This window comes from Myodes glareolus, chromosome 1 (assembly GCF_982192425.1).
Source record: "Myodes glareolus chromosome 1, mMyoGla1.1, whole genome shotgun sequence".
Lineage (NCBI taxonomy): Eukaryota > Metazoa > Chordata > Mammalia > Rodentia > Cricetidae > Myodes > Myodes glareolus.
In genome coordinates, this window is record NC_142026.1 from 81,595,149 (window position 1) to 81,614,932 (window position 19,784).

Below are 19,784 nucleotides of genomic sequence, written 5' to 3' on the forward strand. Positions count from 1 at the left end.
GGAATATACCATTGTTCAAATCATAGCCAATTTCTGTCAATAACTTGTTACTAACAGAGAACAACTGCAAATCTCAAGCAAGACATTTCTAAGTTATATATTTCATGGAAATGAAATCAAAATGTGTGTGTTTTCAAAAAAATAGAAAGTTTTTGTCTATAATTATAATAAATATAGAAGATAACTGTAAATATAAGGAGCAGAGGAACAAGAATTTCAACTGCTCAGTTTGGTGTCTGATAAGAGAAAATCAATTACTTAGTTTAAATTTTCAGGACAAAAGATATTGAATTTTTAAAAGGAATACATATTCCATATCATAAAAACTCCAAAATTAAAACAGGCTGTACTGGTAGCCTTCTGTAAGAATTACTTTCAGAGTTTGGAAGAATTGTTGTAACAGAAATACTGCTTTTAATAACAACATATAGACTGATAGATGATAGATAGATAGACAGACAGACAGACAGATAGATAGAAAGATAGATAGATACATACATACATACCTACATAGATACATAGATACATAGATAGATAAAGTCTAGCAATACAAACAATCTAAGAAATTGTACATAAATATTTTATTCCAAAATTTGCATTTTAAAAGTGATGCTTAAATAAAGTACCGTATAAACACCAGCTATATTTAGAGCAAGAAGTTCTACTGCATTTTAGTTTTCAAAAGTTAGAAGCTCTAGGATAATGTTCAACAAAGACATTTTAGCTGTAAAATATACATTTATTTAGAACCCAAACTAAAATTGTGAATAAAACTGAATAAGTAGTCTATTGTTGTGATTTTTATGTCACCATTTAGAAGTAGGGTGTTCTATTTCGCCAATGATATACATAAGAACTAGTGGGTAACTTTTTAAAATGTCTTTTATATAAACATCAATTATAAAGGATGTTTGTCTTCATGTATTTCACTAATCTGTCAAATCAGCTAATCTATTCCTGTCATTCCTACCATAGCCCATCTTCTATAGCACTATGAACTGTATACTAAAACCAAGGCTGGACCTTCATAAATAATTATTCTACTTTTTTTAATGTGTGGCTTTACAAGTTTTAAAATATGGTTTCTAATTTAGGTTAAAAAAAAGGAAGGAAGAGGGAGGGAAGGAAGGAATGCAGAAGGAAGGCAGGAAGAGAGGAAATTCCCAAGACTCTTGAACTTATTTTTTGTAAAGAAGATATGTATCTCCAGAGTTACTTATACTTTCCGCAACCAGAAAAAGAGACACTGACCCAATACTATTTAGACAATATAAGCTATAGAAAATGTACATAGAAATTTCATTTTTTGTTTTGTTTAGTTTAATATTTATTTTAATTTTTGAGATTATAAATTAAGTATAACATTTCTCCTATTCATCTCCCCTCTTCAAACCCTCCCACATTCCCCTCCTTACTCTCTGTCAAATTGAAGTACTTTTTTTTCATTAATCGTTATTACATAAACATATGTACTTAGTTGTTCCTTTAAAAAATAATCTTCTTTTATATTATTTATGTGTATGTATGTGTGAGTCTGTGACTGTTAGTGAAGGTACCCACGGAGGTCAAAGGTTAGATGCCCTGGGGCCTCTTGATGTGGGTGCTGTGGCTGATTTCTGGTCCTCTGCAAGAGGGGGAAGCACTCTTAGTTTCAGAGTCAACACTCCAGATGCTGTGTACCTGTTTCTTGATTGTTTCTTTTCTCATGAAGTTGTGTTGAGAACATGTGTAAATTAGGGAATTAAATTCAATAATAAGATTGAAGCCTTTGACCATACTTACTTATTAACTCTTTCTGTCACCAATGTTTGAAGAACTGGTTTTAGAATTTAAAAGATGTAGAAGCAGCGCTCACTATTGCATCACCGAGTTTAAGACTTCTCAGGTTCTCTTCCAAAAATGACTCAATATACAGACTTTTGATTTTATATTTAAAATACTTTAAAAGTTGTGATGTGAGAGCCTGTCATTTCATACATGTGTGAAAACAGAAACCCTTATGTTAAGATTGATCTCAGTCGCATGTGGAAACTATAATTGTTGCTTAGATAGAGGCTAAGAAGAGAAGTGCAGTTTCCAGAAGTTGGGGCAATAGAGGTTAAGGAAGAGGAGAGGACTATTGAACAGTGGGCATCAGGTTATCCTTAGGGAACTATAAGCAAGTTCTGATTTGACCCAACTTTTATATACAATTGTTAATGTTATTTAAAGTTAAAGATTTTAAATTAAAAAAGATCAAAATTAATTATTGTATTTTTTCATATAATTGTAATATGAATGTCATTTGTTATTTTAATAGCATTGTTAAAAGGATAAAGTTGGTACAACTTAGCTGCTTTGGCTTAACAACAGAAGCTTCCTGAGCCTGCGTGTTAGTTGCGTGGATGAGACTTTTAGCAAGAATGTGATAATCAGCACCTTTCGTCTTAAAAGAACATCCATTTCTACACTGAAAAGCTTCTGAAATTTGCTGCCCTTCTTTTGGTCTTTCTAGTTTAAGTAAGGTTAATGTAAAATGTGGAATGATGCTACACTTTCTCAGTCTCACTAACTTGAAAACTGCAATATAAAATATTTGGTAAATATTGTTTGAAGTAAAGTCTGAGAATATTTGTATTTCTTGTTGTACTTCTTAGTATGTTTATTAATATAAAACACCCCAGGCTGAGAGTAGCATGGTTTATTGTTTGATGCTCTGAAAAATATGTCACAATATTCAGAGAATAAAAGTTAAATAACAAGGTTTTTGCCTCCACTCTATTACTGTTGATGTGTATAGCTGTAAACTACAATTTGAATGTTCAAGGCTAAGTTTTATTTTCTCTAATATTACAGCAATTAATTGAAACAGTATCTTAAAATTGGATTTGTAAATTTTCCTCAGAGAAGGCTTTTGTAAATATCCTAACTTTTTCAAAAACACTGCAATAACACAATATTATTGCTAAAGTATTTGAGTTTCAGTGATTTAGTTAGTCATTTACATAACTCATGGCTTCCTTCTTTTGTTCATGTAGCCGTAGGTCAATTCACATTTGTGATGTATGCCTTATGTATTTTATATTTAACAACTTTCAGTTATAATCAAATAAGTCAGGGGAGAAGTTTTATTTGGTCACATAAATGACATTTATTATTCTTAATATGTCAATATTTATGTAAATAATATATAACATTTACATGATTCCTACAATTTACTTGTTTCATTAGATATTACTTAATGTGATGTAATTTTTTGTAACTGTTCTCAATGTGATTTCTTCCCTCTGTATATGACTCAGTTCTTGAGTGCATGACTAATACTCTTTCCGTAGATGTTTAATCCCTTGAGGCAGAAAACGATTGTAAATGCTTTTCTATAAAAAATAGAATAATATTTACATAAATTTTTACTTTTAAGGAATAGGACAAAGGGTCACCAAAAATGTTGGTGAATAGTAAAACAAATCATATAGTTATAGCCTCAGATGACAAGTAGATTTATTTAACATAGGGTTAATAAACTTAAACTTGAAAACAAAGGAACTAGATCTTTTTTATCCACTGTCAGTTTTAACAAAAATGTCAGTGTTGTGCATGGAGCATATTTATAGGTAGATTTCTTATATTAAAACAATTCTGTGCTGTCTAAATTCTTCTGCATTGTGAATCATGTGTCTATAGGTTAGAAAGTCAAGTTATTCAGTAAAAAATAATTCTGGGAAACCAACAATGATAATTTTAAATCATTTATATTTACTGTTTTTACTTATAATAAGAATATAACATAGGACTTTTCACATGAGCCATGTAAAAGAACTCAAGGCCTTCATTTCCAGGGATGTGTAAATAACAGGTTGCTTCATTCAATGTAGTGAATTTTATGAAGAATTTTACTTATTTTAATGCAATTATACATGCTAACAGCTCAAAGATTTAAATTTTCATTTTCAGGAATCTTCTATTTGGTTAGTGCCACCATACCATCCAGACACTGTTTAGTAAACTTTTGAAACTTTCTAAAAGAGGTTTTTAATGATGGTTAGTATCCTTGTGCCTTTACTTTCCTTTTTGTAGTCTGTTGCCTTAATGTGAAGAAACATTTTACTGTTGTTTTCACTGTAAGGAAACCCCCACCTGAATGACACAACAAATGGGCTTCACCCCAAAACAAGGCACTCTGCTGTCCCTCACTCCTTTGCTACTTTTCTCCCTCCCCTCCTTTCTATTTACTTGTCTCCCTTCTTCCTTCTCTTTCTTGTTATTCTTCCCTCCTATATCTTAATGACAATTGAGCAAAGTCATAATTAGTGCACAGGAGTATTTTAAAGACATTTCAAATTTCAATAAAAGAGAATGCTAATCCATATTTAAAACTAAGAAAAGCAACTGGTCTCTCTTGAACGAAATCGAATTAAAGTTAGATTTAAACATCATAGGAAATTTTGGCAGCGCAAACTAAAATAAAGGCTCATAATAAATCTTTGTGAATTTTCTTCAGTCATATACACTTATCTATTTGGAAAATTTGTAATTCAGAACTGAGGTAGCTGAAATGGGTAAACTATTAGTAAATGAATAAAAATTAATCAAAAATTTAATTCAAGTTTTATGGTAACATAAATTTTTTGAACATCAGAATGAGAAAAAAATAGAAGATAACCTGTTGTTTCATAGTACTTTTATTTAAAAACTAAACTATTTTTCTGGTAATGGCACACTGATAGGTGAGGAAACTCCTGGCAAATTTCAGCTCATTCAAAAAGAAAATTAACGAAAATGGTATTTTGAAATTATATAGTAAAGACCACAGATTGATTAAAAGTTCTCTTACAAAAGCTTTCTCTATTTCACGTTTGTTTAGAAAACAAGGTTGCTATTTAGAATTTATAGTTTTGATATGGTTCTAAATTGTATACATATCATTTAAGATTATAAAAGGTAAAAAATATTGGATATTTAACTTAAGCAAGATTTTATATTAATTATAAATTTAGTAGCATAGGATAATAATTTAAAAATTGTTTTATGTTATATGTTCAGACTATCAGTGTATAGTCTGAAGCAAGCACTAAACACCAAGAACTAAATACCTTATTATAATTGAATTATAATCTTTCCTAAGAGAATGTGTATGCTCATTGATATTTTTCCCATGGAAACAAACAACTTAGTCTATTCTTTTAGCCCAAATATTAATGTTTACACTTTGTTTTGTTGCGAATCTTATACAATAAAAGTCTCAGGTTAAGGTTGAAAAGGATGTTAAACATTAGCTGATATTTGGAAAGTCTACATTAAGCAAAACCGTCTTTCAAATTATTAACATTCATTCACATCTTATATCAGTTTTATATGTCAATGTGATCAAGTTCTACCTTTTTATTCTAATTATATCATATTAATCAATTCTTCTATTAAATGTTTCAACAGAGAGTCAAGACTATTTTACCTCAAGACAATGTATTCCTCTCCCTTTTGGAGTCAGATTTTTCCTTTTCTACCGTGTTGTCATCATCACCATCTTCATCATCATTATCATCATGTTGTTAATAAATACATCTAATAGAAGGTATTAAGCAATAAGCAGCACCATTCCAAAGTACAAGCTGGCGGTGGTATATAGAGCCTTAAATTAAAATATGTCATGAATTTCACAAGCTGTAATTACAAACGCAATTCATAATTCCAGGCAACAATTCTGTAATCCTTGGGCAAGTCCTGACTAACATCTAATCTTCACCCATTACAAGTTCTAATACATTATTTGTCTTACTGTTTAAAGGTACTAAGTCTTGAAGATTTTCTTTGTGTTTTGTGAAGTTCCCAAGATGGAAGCAAACCTTTATGCAATACATTCAAAGGCACTGTTAAATAAAAAGAAAATATTAGACCATGCAGAGCTATGGTTAGCTGGATTGCTATTTGAAGAGCATAGATGTGCATAATCAACAAGATCTCAGTGTCTTTACACTTCTGTGAGAGTGGAAAATTAAAACTCAGGGGCTAGAGAAAAGAACAATGAGGAAAATATAGTGACTCAAAACTAAGTTGACTAAAGAAAAAGTAGCCTGTAGAAGAAAGTTTCTGAAAAAAACTTTGTGTGCCGGAGCCATAAGTAAAGTTAGAATCACACTAAGCTTTTAAGGACTCAGCACAGCAGGTGCCAGAACAAGAAGTCAGAGAGGAAGCGGAGGGCCACCCAACCAGAGAGGACTGTGTGAAGAAAAGAGAAAGACTATGGAAGGGCAGTAGCAATATAGGTAATGACAAGAGGACTGACTCAGAGAGGTTTGGATGGGAGAAAGCAGGAGTTGTTTCTTATATGTTGATAAGCATACCTTCTTATACTAACTTCCCCCTTAATGACTGAATAAAATAAACACAGATTTAAAGAACATTTTAGAAAAACTGAGGATATAGCCATAAAGGAATAAAAAGACTTTAAAGCTCTGTCAAAATCACAAAACTACAGACAGGCTGTTTTACTGTGTGTGAGAAGTTGCAAGTCACTTTTTCTCTGAGTTACATTACACCAACAAACTGAGACATAAATAATTTGTAATATTACTTTGAGTGTCACAAAATATAATACTTGCAAAATGGTTTTAAAAAGTTGAAACATATGCTATAATTTTTTGTCCTGGATTCTAAGATGATTAACTGCAAAGCAGCAATGACTAACTCAATAGTATATCTCAAAATACCTATTATTATCTCATCATGTTTCATATCATCTTTCAGACTTTTGTGAATCTTTATAAATGTCTACCTTTGTATTTTGTTTACATTTTGGTTTTTTTCTTTGTACAGAAGATCCTAATTTCAGACTCAGATTATCTAAATTCCAACTATAGTATAACGTTAATTCGGGGATCTATTCTCTGTATGTCTTAATCAAGAGAGGAAAGAGACTAACAAAATTTATTTCACATTAATGACTCTATGATTTTCATCTTATTGGCAATAGGTTTTTCACTAATTCTGCATGAGTATCTAGGGCTCATTAGTACAGCTTCTGGCTATTCATAATGGAGTTATTAACGTGAAAAATGGTATCCTTTTCACCTGGGGTAAACTGTTTTCTGCTTTCTGTTAAGAAGGCCTTTATAATGAATTACAGATAATGTTTGCTTAGGTGTTTAAAATTTGACAATTTTCCATTTCATGATTGTATCTTGTATGTTTCTAGTCACTGTCAATGTGTATATGTATAATAATAGCAGAACTTGTAATTAAATTACAGAAATTGTGTTATATTTTATGTTTGTCTTATGTCATTTTTGTTATTTTAGTTAAATAGTAGAGAAACAATGTTTAGGACCATTTGTGTATATCATCTTGTAACCCAAAAAGTACATTTTCTAATATAATTAATTAGAAAACACCATTCAGTATCTAGTAGAGATTTTTTTATGATTAAATTTTAAGGTAGACATCCACATAATGCTAACCAACTTTACATAGTATTAAAAGATAATCTAATTCAATCTATTCGAATAACAGAAATTATTAATGGAGAGAATATTTCATTATCAGGTGGTAAATTTCCAAAAATAGCCCCAAATGCTATGATACTCTCATTCTATTTTTTTTCATTTAAAATGTAATAATTTTTTAATCACCATGTAATAGTCTAAATGTTTTAGGCTGGCAGGCCGGCCAGTATGTGAGAATGATTGTCGCATGTTGTCCCTCTATCATTTTTATAATATCCAATCTCTCTGTGTTCTTCTGTAGCGGTCCTTCTGTAGTGCTATGGTGGAAGAACTGAGGATGTCCCTGAAGTGCCAGCGTCGGCTAAAACATAAGCCACAGGCGCCAGTCATTGTGAAAACAGAAGAAGTTATCAACATGCACACATTTAATGACAGAAGGTTGCCAGGTAAAGAAACCATGGCATGAAGTTGGGAGGCCAGCCACCCAAGCACAAACTGTTGTCTTTTTTTTTTTCCAAACAATTTAGCGAGAATGTTTCCTGTGGAAATATGCAACCTGTGCAAAATAAAATGAGTTACCTCATGCCGCTGTGTCTATGAACTAGAGACTCTGTGATCTAAGCAGTTGCAGTGATCAGACTTGATTTACAAGCACCATGGATCAACCAAGTTACACGGGGTTACACTGTTTATCATGGGTTCCTCCCTCCTTTTGAATGAATGTTACATCCAAATGTTGTGGCTGGTTTAAAATGCAGTCCAGGGAGAAACTACGGGTTCCTTCAGAAGTACAACTGTTGCCATGAGATGGAATGTCGGTGCCCAAAAGGGAAACCAATAAAAATGTCGTAAGAATAAAAAATGTGTGAAATCAGCAAAAATTATAGAGCTGCAAGAAACAGTACAGTCCCTGCGCCACAAAAATAATCGAAGTGATGTTACTAGCTCCCAGCAGTCATTATACTCAATCATCTTCTGAATAGACAATGTGTGCTTACAGAATGTGGAAAATGTAAAGCTAAACACGTCAGAATTCCATAGAGGTGAAACAGAAAGCAGACCACTTCCATTATTTTCCTTCCTTTCATTAAAAATGATCTGTGTCATGGATTGAGATATAAATGGTAATTATAAAGGCAATAATGTTTCTTCCTCAAAATATAGCAAGTATTTAACAGGCAAGCCAATCAGATTCCCAAATGTTCTCCACCCCCCCAAAAAAAACCCTTACCCTAACCTACACCCGAAATAAAATACTAATAGTTGGTTCAGAGATTCTAAGTTAAAAGATGATGTTTTGCAATCCTTATCATACATTGTAAAGCAGGGCTTAGTTTTGCTGGCTATGTGGAAGACTGAAGATTTCATTCTATCATTGTTTTGCCAACTGAAACTCTCATTCCTGCTGTAAAGTTCTTGATGACGCCTGGGCAGATTTCACTGATAAAGAGTGGGGACTTGTCACCTACAGAAAAGTACATGATGGAACTCTGAGGTGGACTGCATTTAACAAGAGTCACAATGTTAAAAGAACAAAATTCTTGAGCAGTTTTTTTTTTCCAAAAAATGTTCAGGTTTATTTGTGGAAATGCAAGATTTCTATGAAAATAGTTTTTGTATGGAAATTTTTGTAATACTTTTTATCAACAAAATAAGAACATGTGTTCCTATCAGGGGTGTGACGTCAAGCATGAATGGTAGTGCGTGTGCACCACCAACGTTTGGTGAAAACTATTTTTATCACGAAAAAGGAATCATAGAAGAGAAATATTTTCAAGTTAGATAATATAAAAGCTAGGTGCACTACCACCACTGCTTACCATGCCACACCCCTGATTCCCACAAGGCGGATAACATATTGTAATGAACAATTGTGTGTAAAATGGTAAAATGACACAGATCTCTTGACAACATTGTGAAAACAGTTGAGTGCACACAGTTTGCTGTTTGAATCCAATGCACAAAAATTTTAAAAAATCCATTAAAATTATGTCCATTTTACTTTCAGCTTTGGCTTTGATTTCTCTTGCATGTGTAAATGGATGTAACATGTGATTTGGTATTGAAAGTGTACATCAGGAATTCTTAGGGTCTTCAAGTTAGTATCTTCTCAACCTCTATCAAAAAGAAAATGGTCAGCAAAAATTCTTAGTCTCTCTCTCCCTCTCTTTGTATCTCTCCCTCCCTCGCTCCCTCCCCCCTCCTTCCCTCAGCCTCTCTCTCTCTCTCTCCACACACACACAAACATGCACATTCACAAACATTTTGTTTTTAAACTTAGGGTACGTGGTATGAGAAAAATGATGGTTGTGAAGGTGGCAACCCTTGTAATATCTCACTTTTAATTGGAAATGGACTAATTTATTGTTTTGTGTTGTGCTGTATAATGATCACTTATCTATTTGAAGTTCCACTAATATCTAATTTAAGAATTTCTTCTTCATTGCCAAGTCAATAAAGTTCACCAGTGGAACAAAGAGAGACAGTATATTAGTAATTAATTGTATATCTTAATGCATTAGTAGAAACTGTAAAACACAAATTATAGAACATTTATGCTTTGAAAAACAAATTTGTAATATTCAACTGATTTCCCTGAATAATTAAATAATTCTACTTGTGAAATTATAATTAGAGCATATGACAGTAAACCACTGGTAAAATTTCCTAAATTATTTCTAAAAATATTCATAATTATATAATCAAATTGCCACAATTTAATGAAAATTTGTAGAAATGGATGCTTTAAGTATTTTTGTACTAAGATTATTGTCATATTTTACTTACTATTTTGTTTATGCTACAATTTTAGAGTTATACAAATCACTGCTAAAAATATCAGTACTGATATGTTTAGTGGTAAACAAATTCAACTAACATAAATGATATTAACTTTTCAGAATACAAACGTATTTTTTATAATGCAAAGTTTAATTCTTTTGACAATATTAATTTTTACAATTAAAAATCTAAAGTATTTATATTGTAGGAAAATTCCATGAATATATAAAATCTGATATGTAGAATTTACACATTCAATGAGAAATTAGAATAAAAATAGTCATATAAAACAGTTCATTAAATAAAAAGGAATTCTCATCAGACATTTCTTAAACATGCTTTAAAAAATAATTTTAACCATTTTTTATAATCTCATATACGTTATAAAGCTAATTTTTAATATATCATATTTTAATTTTATTTTAAAGTACTTTATAAGCTTTAATTGATCACTATGTTTACTAATCTTAAACACTGGCATAAAATTAGAGCTTTATTGTTAAGTAGTCAGAAGATAATGACTTTGGTTTCTAGTAAAATTTGACATTTTCATTAATATATTGAATTAATGGTTTTCTAGATATGTAACAAGCTTGCTGCATTTTAACTTTAGAAAATTTTTGGATATTTTTAGTATATATTAGACTTGTAGAGAATATACATATTCTCTACAATTCTAATTCCTGAGGAATGTTTACATTATGGACAGATATTTTTCACTATTAGGTGCTTATACATATACAAGATATTAATTTGGTTTGTAATAAATAAAATCCCCAATTACTTTTAAACATAATATTAAACAATGAAAAGAAATTCTTTGAGAAGAAAGCCTATGAGAGACAGCATCATTTTCTAGACAAAAATTTTTAGAAATCAAAGGAAACACCTGCTGCACTCACCATCATAACTTGTGACTTGAGAGTATAGTTGGAGGCACATGAACTGCAGCCAGAGAAACTCATCAGGAAGAAGACAACAGAGATGAAAACTCATATATACCCCAACTGAATAGCCTGAATCTCTATGGGAAGACCAAAGAAACACACACAGTTACTACTGGACAACCCTAACCTTTATGGGAACACAAGGGGACTATAGTCTAGTTTATAAATATATAAAATGGAGTAAATAGTTTATTGATGATAATGCTTCAAAAATTTGTTGCTCATTTGTATGTACATAAATGCATATGTGAACAGAATACAAATTTCATAGCACCATTATTTAGTGTTGTGTATATTAAACACTACCGACTCCAAAGTGTTTTAGGATCATGACACTTTTTGATGTATGTTTATTATGAAACATTGTACGTTGAGAAAAGTACATATACTCACAGATTCAGGATAGTCATTTGAGTGCTAGCCACAGTTCTGTCATATAGTCCAGTTTCCCTGAAGGTACTCTAGTTTAGGGCTAAAATTAACAGAGAAGTTGTAGCAATCTTAGACCATGAAAACTATAATAAACTCATCTGTGTTCAATTATGCCAATAGACTGTACAGAGCATTGTATAGAAACAAACTTGGGATTTAGTGTCAGATTTTAAAGGTAGAACAGTAATAATGATAATTTGGGTTATGTCTGTCCTAAATGTATATAAAATTTGAGTCAGTTTGTTCCACTATGTGCTGAAACGAAACCAGACCGGCAGCATGTTCAATTGTGAAGTCTTCTTTCCCTTGTCTTCTGATGGTGCTATTTGTCTCATTGCTGCAATGATTCTATTCTTTTCCACATCATTTATCAATTTATTTTTTTATTTATTCTCAAGTTTTGTTAGCTTTTATAGGAATGCTGAATAGGCCCATTGGTTTTAGATGTTTTATGTCTACAATCACTTTTATTCTAAAGTAATTCATAATAATTTGGCCTTGCATCAAATCTTACTAAGACATTTATTCTTTTTCCCCTCCCTGCCTTCCTCTCCTATCTCTTCTTTACTCCTCAGCCTCGTTTTTGTGATTGATTTTCCTTATCTGCTCATTCAATGATCACACTGCAATCAAAAACCTGAAGTCATGGGCAATCACAGTTCATCAGAATTCTCTTCTTTTTTCTCCTCCTTATTTTCCCTCCTGCCTTCTCTATGCATTCTCTTCTCTGTGTGTGTCTGGTGATATCTGTCTATCTCTGGCTCTCTCTTTCATCCTTTATGTGCATCTGTGTGTTTCTTATGTACTAACCCTTGTTAGACTTTTCAGTGTAGCTACTATTTTTCAGTTTCATGAAAAATATATAAAATAATTTTCCACTATCTTCCTCTCTACATCTTTTTCCTTGTTTTCTAGACAGCTGTTCTTATGACTTGTAAATCATCAACTTTGAAGACTCAGTGTATTTTCCTCCTATTTTTCCCTACCTATTATTTTAGCCTCGTTCTAAAATATTTCTTGTGTTTCTCCCATCTGTGAAATTATTTTAATATTTCTGAGTTCCTATTTAGTACCTCTACAAAAGACATTTTCTACCTCAGCATTTTTTTGCTTCATTTATATGTGTTAGAGGTTTCATTGAGACATTAGTTCATACTTATCCTTCCCTCAACTCCTCCCAGCTCTTCCCCACCTGTCCTCCAATCTATTCCTCTCTGGTTCTCATATAAAAGAACAGACTTCTAAGAAATAAAAATAAAACACAACAGAACGCAATATGAGATAAAACAAAATCCTTCATATTGAAGTTGGAGAAGGAAAATCAACAGAAGGAAAAGAGAGCGCAAGAGAAGGCCCAAGAACCAGACTTACTCATTCACTTTGCTTTGTTGATTTAGCAGAGGTTCTCAACCTGTGGATAATGATCCCTTTTGGAATTCACAGGTGTTGCCTAAGAAAATTGGAAAACACAGATATTTACATTACAATTGATAACAGTCAAAAAATTACAGTTATGAAGCAACAACAAAAATAATTATGGTTTACTTTATTAAAGCGTTCCAGCATTAAGAAGGTTGAGAATCATATTTTATAGCATCTTACATTCTCTTGGTCTCCTTCATACTCTCTGATTCTTTCACTCTTCCCACCTCCTCTGCCACAGGGTGTCTCTGAGCTCTAAGGGGAATGATTTGATGGAGACATCCCATTGAGTGTGTGTTCCAAGGCCTCTTGTTTTATAGAATGTCATTAGTTAACTCTTACTGTCATCTTTATGGCGATGTAAAGCAGAATAACCATAAGTTGTAAACATTGTTTATTGTAAGAGAATGCTCATCTAACTTGAGTGATATTGTACTGAATTTATGTGGGCTATTTATTGAGAAATACTTCAAAGTACCTCTGACCCCCCCCCACATACACTTTGGGCATATTAGATTTCTCTGTGAGGTGTCTTTTAATTTTATTACTAAAACCTTAAAGCCTTGACCACTAATATTTCAGCAACTAGAGAGTCCAGAGATTGCAACCCCAAATTCTGCATGGCCAGTAAATAAAATCAGGTTTTTGCTCCATTTGTTCTCAGATTTTATCTTTAAATTATATTAGGTATGTTCCACACTGGAGTCTGTGTTTTTCTCTTTTAAAAATATTTAAAAATAAACACACATTTTTATGTTAGATTAAAAAGGTAAAAGCTATGATTGTTCATTTCAAGTGAAAGGCTTCTTATATTTTCTTTTGTAATATTAAATTGTTTCTGTTTAGCTTTTTCCTGTTCTTTTTGTGCTTTTTGTGACATTGCTTACTGATTCCAAACTTTTGCTCAGAACATTTTGCACCATACTTTGCACAATTCTGCATCTGTTTCTGTGTGCATCACTTGTTGACATGGCCATTCACTTCCAACATTTATTGTCTTTTCCCCATTGTTCTTGATGTTTTATACTGAAAACTTCCTCATTGTTGAAACTATATTGTTGCATACAGAGTAAAATTTGGTTCACATAATATATCATTTACTCTTTTCTGGAAAAAGAATTCTTTCTTTAACAATCATTTCTTAGGAATCTAGTTCTGAAGCAAATAAAATGTGTACCCACTGTGTTCAAATTAAGTATGTACAGAATAGGTTTAGGTTTTAAAATGAGAAAGAATATGTCTCTGATATTTTTTTCTTTATTATGAAATGTTTTATAATTCTATGTGTAAGAAAAATATGTTTAAAATTCAAATGAGTTTTACCTTTAAGGAAATACTTCAATCAGATGGAATGCAAAAACATTTCTTATAAAGAAATATTTATATTTTAGTATCTTTCAAATAATGCTAATTTAAAATCCACTGTGATATATATCTTGAGGGCATATTTCTAATTCAAATCATTAGAATTTTTATCTAATGAAATTTAAGAAACGTGTTAAAATTTATATTAGGAAGCATTCTTGTGAACCACCACAAACAGCAAGGTTTTAAGAATCTTAATTAATGTATTTCCTCACACTATTTTATATACACACTTGTTATGAGCCCAACTTAAAAGCAACTTTAAACTGTACATCTCTGGCTGTTCCTAAAAAATAGTCACTATTTTCTAAATTTTAATGGAGATTCTCACATTATACTAAAACTGTAGTACTGGCAGATTTCAATATTTAGATGTAATATTAATTTATAAAATTTAATATTTAATTAAACATAATTATTTTGTGTTTAGAGAAAGGATTTCTCAGTCTAACAGTTCTGGTTGTCCTAGAACTTACTTTGTAGACTGACTGGACTCGATTTCACAGAGATCTTGGATTAAAGGCATGTGCCACCACTATTCAACACTAACTAAACATTATTAATTCACTAAAAAAAATTAGAACTTTTCATTTTAGAAAAAAATTAGAAGTTAAATTATTAAATAGAAAATATATTTTGCTCATATTTAACTGATATATTTTTAAAAAATTTTTATTTATCTTGTGTGTTCAGTATCTCTTTGAATTTTTACACAGTTTAAAATAAATATTGTGGCTCTACACATGGCATGTATATGTGTATGTGCATGTGTATGTGTGTAGTGTGTATATATGTGTACTTTTGTGTTTATATGTGTGTATATGTGTATGTATAACTCCTAGAATTATATCTATTTGTGTGTCATGTATATATGTGTATGTCTATGTTCCCGTGTGTTTGCATGTACATATATCTACTAGGAGAAATATATGCATGTGTATATGAGTATGTATGTGCACACGTGTGTATGTATGTATGTATGTGTAGATTTGTATATCTGCTAAAAAGTAGTACTGAAAAAACTAATATATTTTATCCCCATGAGGATGCTTATTAAACATTATATATTTTCTACCAATCAGAAATTAGTTATGTATCATCTTCATATAAGAGATGCTGGAAAATGTAGACATTAATTAAAGCAGAAATATCCTGGCAAAAATTGAAGACTCTCTCACTGAAGAAAATTTAGAAATAGAGAAGAGTGTTTGTGATCTGGTATTTCTGGGATGTCAATCCTGTTTGCAAACTTTGCCTTGTTTTTCTGGCCACTTTCTTTGCTTACTTATTATAGCTTCTATGGTGATCCTTCTTCAGTTAATCAGTTCTTTCTAATCTTAATGGTTCACTTCACATTTGCTATAGCTCTTTCTCTACCACGGTGATTCTCAACCTTCCTAATGCTTATTCCCTTTAATAAGGCTCAAACCTGAGTTTAAGAGCTATTGGAGATTAATTAATGGTATTTCAGTGAGAAAGAGTTACATTTTTAGGGATGTAGCCACTGACAATTTAGTAATGCATCAATGGATGACCCCATTGCCAAGAGAGGAGCCCATAAGGAGTTGGAGAGGAGGAAGTAGGTGACAGTTGTGCTCAAACTATATTTTATGCAACTATAAACATCTCAAAACTTAAAAATATAAAACCAGCTAACATGTATTGAAAATCAGAACTTGTGGTACTGATGATGATTAAAATGTATCTTGATGTTTCCTGTCATGGTTTTAGAAGAGAGAGACCTTAATAAAATATTCTGCTAATTATATATACACAAACTGAAAAGTGATTTTACAAATGGAGCTTGCTTTAGTCAGATTCTGTTGTCTGATGATATGTCATTTGCTAATTAATCAAACTGGTAAAATTTTATAATGAAAAATATAAAAAACATATTTATAAGGATAAACAAGGTATTGACACAATGCAATTCCTCACAGAAATACATAATTTCAATTATCATTATTGCTGATTGTATTTTCTTTGGTATAAAGGCGTATATTATACTTTTAGTAACTGATACTTCGTAACTCATTTGGGCTATTTCTTATTTATGTGCAAAGTATAAATCATTAATTTGCCTTGCTTTCTAATCTTTTAAGTATGTCATTTGTGACTCATGTTCCTGTTGACCTCACATAGCAATGGTGAAATAATCAACATGTTCATTTCATCTCAAGCTTTCCAGAAGTTTTGAGCAGTTGAAGTAAACAATGTCCTAAAACTTGATTTTGGACACTGAAAACATTCTTACTGAAATTGAGTGAAATACAATCAGGTTAAAATAGCTGTTGTTCACCAAGTTACAAGAAAGTGCACTTGAGTCTATTTCTTACAGTAATAGATAATAGACCTAAAACTGTGTAAGAGTCCATGAAAAGCTCAGCCTGCATGAATGTGCATAACTCCTTGCAAATTTTGTTTCCTTGAGACAGAAACAGTGACCAACAGGTATGAAACAAATTAGAAAGCCTTCCAAGTCCCTAAAAGTAACATCAAGTTCATGTAATCTACAAAAGCTCAATATGTGCTTGAGAATATGAAAGCTGTAGAGAGAGTGACCGAGATTCTTTAAAAGGGAGATAAAATTCAGACAATGCTGCAGTCCTACAGTGATCTTGTGACTTGGCCTTCGGACACAGAGCAGTGAGAAATTTTAAAACTCTTAAAGAAAAATTTGTGTATAAGGAAAATCAGGTCTTCCATTTGAAGAAAGGCTTAAAAAGGTATAAAGTGGGTATGAAATTAGTTATTATGCTGTATTATTCACCAAGGAATCTAGATTACAATATAATCACCCTGAATATTATGATAAAGAAGTACATTTAAATATCTAACAAGGAAAGATTTATGGTAATTTAATAAAACAATACAGAGATTGTTAAAAATTGTTATATCATGACTTTTCCTGAGTGTTTTATAGAAAACCCAATGAACATCAATAGGAATGACATATATTTGAAGAACTGAAAGCCAGTTTGACTTAATAATTCTTGTACCATAATTTTTAATGACTGACTTCCTCCAATTCTCTGATAAAGACCAAGAGGCAAGGACTAAAATGAATCATCATTTAAAAAAAATAAGGAAACAGCTGGAAAGACAATAGTCTTATAAATGTCTAAACTCAATGTTTATGAACCCTTGGTCACTGAAATTAATAATGGCTTTTGAAAATAAAGGTTTGACTAGAGCCCTCTCAGGCTGGGAAAAATCCAGAATGGCCACCCTCCCCTGAAGTTTCCATACTCTCTCACTATTTTGGCTTACCGCAAACCTTATTGCCAGTCCTGCTCCATCCTAATCACCATATCCCATGCCAAAACTGGGGAGGAGAATCCTCAGCTTTACCAGAGACCAGATCATCAACAGAAAGACCATCCCCCAACTGGGGTGAAGATTTCCTTCTCCATCAAAGACCACATAGAATAGAAGTACAGGTAGGCTGCCTGCCTACAATACTTCTCAGATTGCAACTGGGTCAGAGCCTCCCCACTTTACCAGAGAACAAACAACCTGGATGAAGTCCATGTGAAATAAATCAGAAGACCAGAGATGAAACAAAAACCCGGGAAGAAAACACCCATTCAATAAAGACAACCTCAGACTTTGTCCTTAATTATCCTAAGCCCAGATGTCTAGATACCAGTATAAAAACCCAAGAAACAACAGTCAAGGCAATATGTCACCAATAGAACCTATCCTCTACAACAAGCCTTTAATTTTTTGACACAACAGAAGCACAAGAAAATGACCTAAAAACCAACTTTATGAAGATGATTGGGCTCCATAAGAAGGGATTTAATCAGTTATTGGAATTCAGGAAAATACAAACATGTAAGGAAATGAATAAATTCCTTAAAGAAAGTCAAAAGAAAAAATAAACAATAGAAAGAAGCAAATAAAACTGTTCAAAACCTGAAAAAGAAATACAAGCAATCAAGGAAAGGCAATGTGAAGGAAGGGGGAATTTTGGAAATAAAAATTCTAAGTATGAGAACAGGAAACATAAATGAAAGCATCACCAACAGAATGCAAGAAATGGAAAAGAGGGTCTCAGGTGTAGAAGATATGAAAGAAGGAATAGATACGGTTATCAAAGAAAATGTTAAATCTAAAATGTTCCTGACACAAAACATCCAGGAAATCTGGGACACTGCAATAAGACAAAGTCCTAGAAGAAAACCTTTCTAAACTAAAGAAAGAGATGCTTACAGAACACCACATAATAAACCACCCACTAAATACATAGAACACAGAATATTAAAAGCCACAAGGGGGAAAAAAAAACGCCAAGTAACATATCAAGACAGATATGTTCGATTTACACCCAACTTCTCAATGGAGACTCAAAAAGACAAAAGGCCACAGACAGATGTGCTACAGACTCTGATAGACCACATGATTTCAGCCAAGACAATTATATCTGGCAAAATTGTTGATCACCATAGGTGAATAAAACAAAGTCAATTTTAAACAATATCTATCTATAAATCCAGCTCTATAGAAGGTGCTAGAAGAAAAAGTCCAACCTGAAAATTATTATTTTATTAAAATTGCTGATTGTAGTTTTTGAATACATTTTCTAAAGCTATTGCTTTCTTTTAAAATCAAAGTTGTTTTAATCCCTTAGTTCCAAAATGTGCTCATATGGCTACTTCTTTGATTACTTCCACATCCTTTCTGTAGGATCTATAAACTTTGTGACATGATCCTGAACATTACAAGTCATATTAAGCTTATACAATCTATTCTTTTATTTTTACTTTAAAAAGTTGAGATTACCGTACAATTACATTTATCATCTTCTCTTTTTCCACATCAAGCCCTCCCACAATCTCCTTCTTGCTCTATTAAATTCATGGCCTCTTTGTTCATTAACTGTCAATGTTTACACACACACACACACACACACACACTGTACTTGTATATATGTTTTCAAAGCTGAACTTTTAGTATTTGATAACATTAGTTGCATGTATTTCTTTGTTTATTATCAAGACTTCATGACATTTAAAGGAGAAACTTTGATTCCAGTGAACAAATACTGCCACTTAGTTTGGGTTTTTAAAAGCTTCTGCCATGTTCAACCCTTTTCTGGTTGATCTTCTCATGTATTAAAAGAGGAAAATGAATAGAGTCGGGGAAAACTTAGATTTGTGAGTAAGAGATGTATTTTTACTTTAATACTGATGAGGGCACCATTGAAATTTGAGCAAAAAAAATTCTTATAGAAATTGCTTACGTATATACAAGTTGTAGTTCAAATCATAAGTAAAAATAGATACTTTTAAAGGTACCCTCTTAGAGATACTGCTAGTAACTAAATCCATGAATGTAGTAGATACATTGGCTCAACCAACATTACCAGCAAGAAGAAAGTCTTTGACTTTTTGATATTTTGATTTGAGCAGGAAAA

At 31.9% G+C, this 19,784-nt stretch overlaps 1 protein-coding gene across 4 annotated transcripts in view; it reads left to right on the plus strand.

Annotated features, from left to right (window-relative positions):
* Grik2 (glutamate ionotropic receptor kainate type subunit 2) overlaps positions 1-9,425 on the plus strand; it is a 625,308-nt gene extending 615,883 nt beyond the window's left edge. For 2 of the 4 annotated variants that reach the window (XM_048449039.3, XM_087910525.1), the window contains exon 17: positions 7,720-9,425. In XM_048449039.3, the coding sequence (XP_048304996.2) occupies positions 7,720-7,884 (165 nt within the window). In that variant the 3' untranslated portion in view covers positions 7,885-9,425. Of the gene's footprint in view, positions 1-3,933; positions 4,021-5,412; positions 5,552-7,719 lie in introns of all 4 variants that reach the window. The other 2 variants (XM_048449041.3, XM_048449040.3) reach the window with 2 other exon arrangements.
* The last annotated feature ends 10,359 nt before the right edge of the window (positions 9,426-19,784 follow it).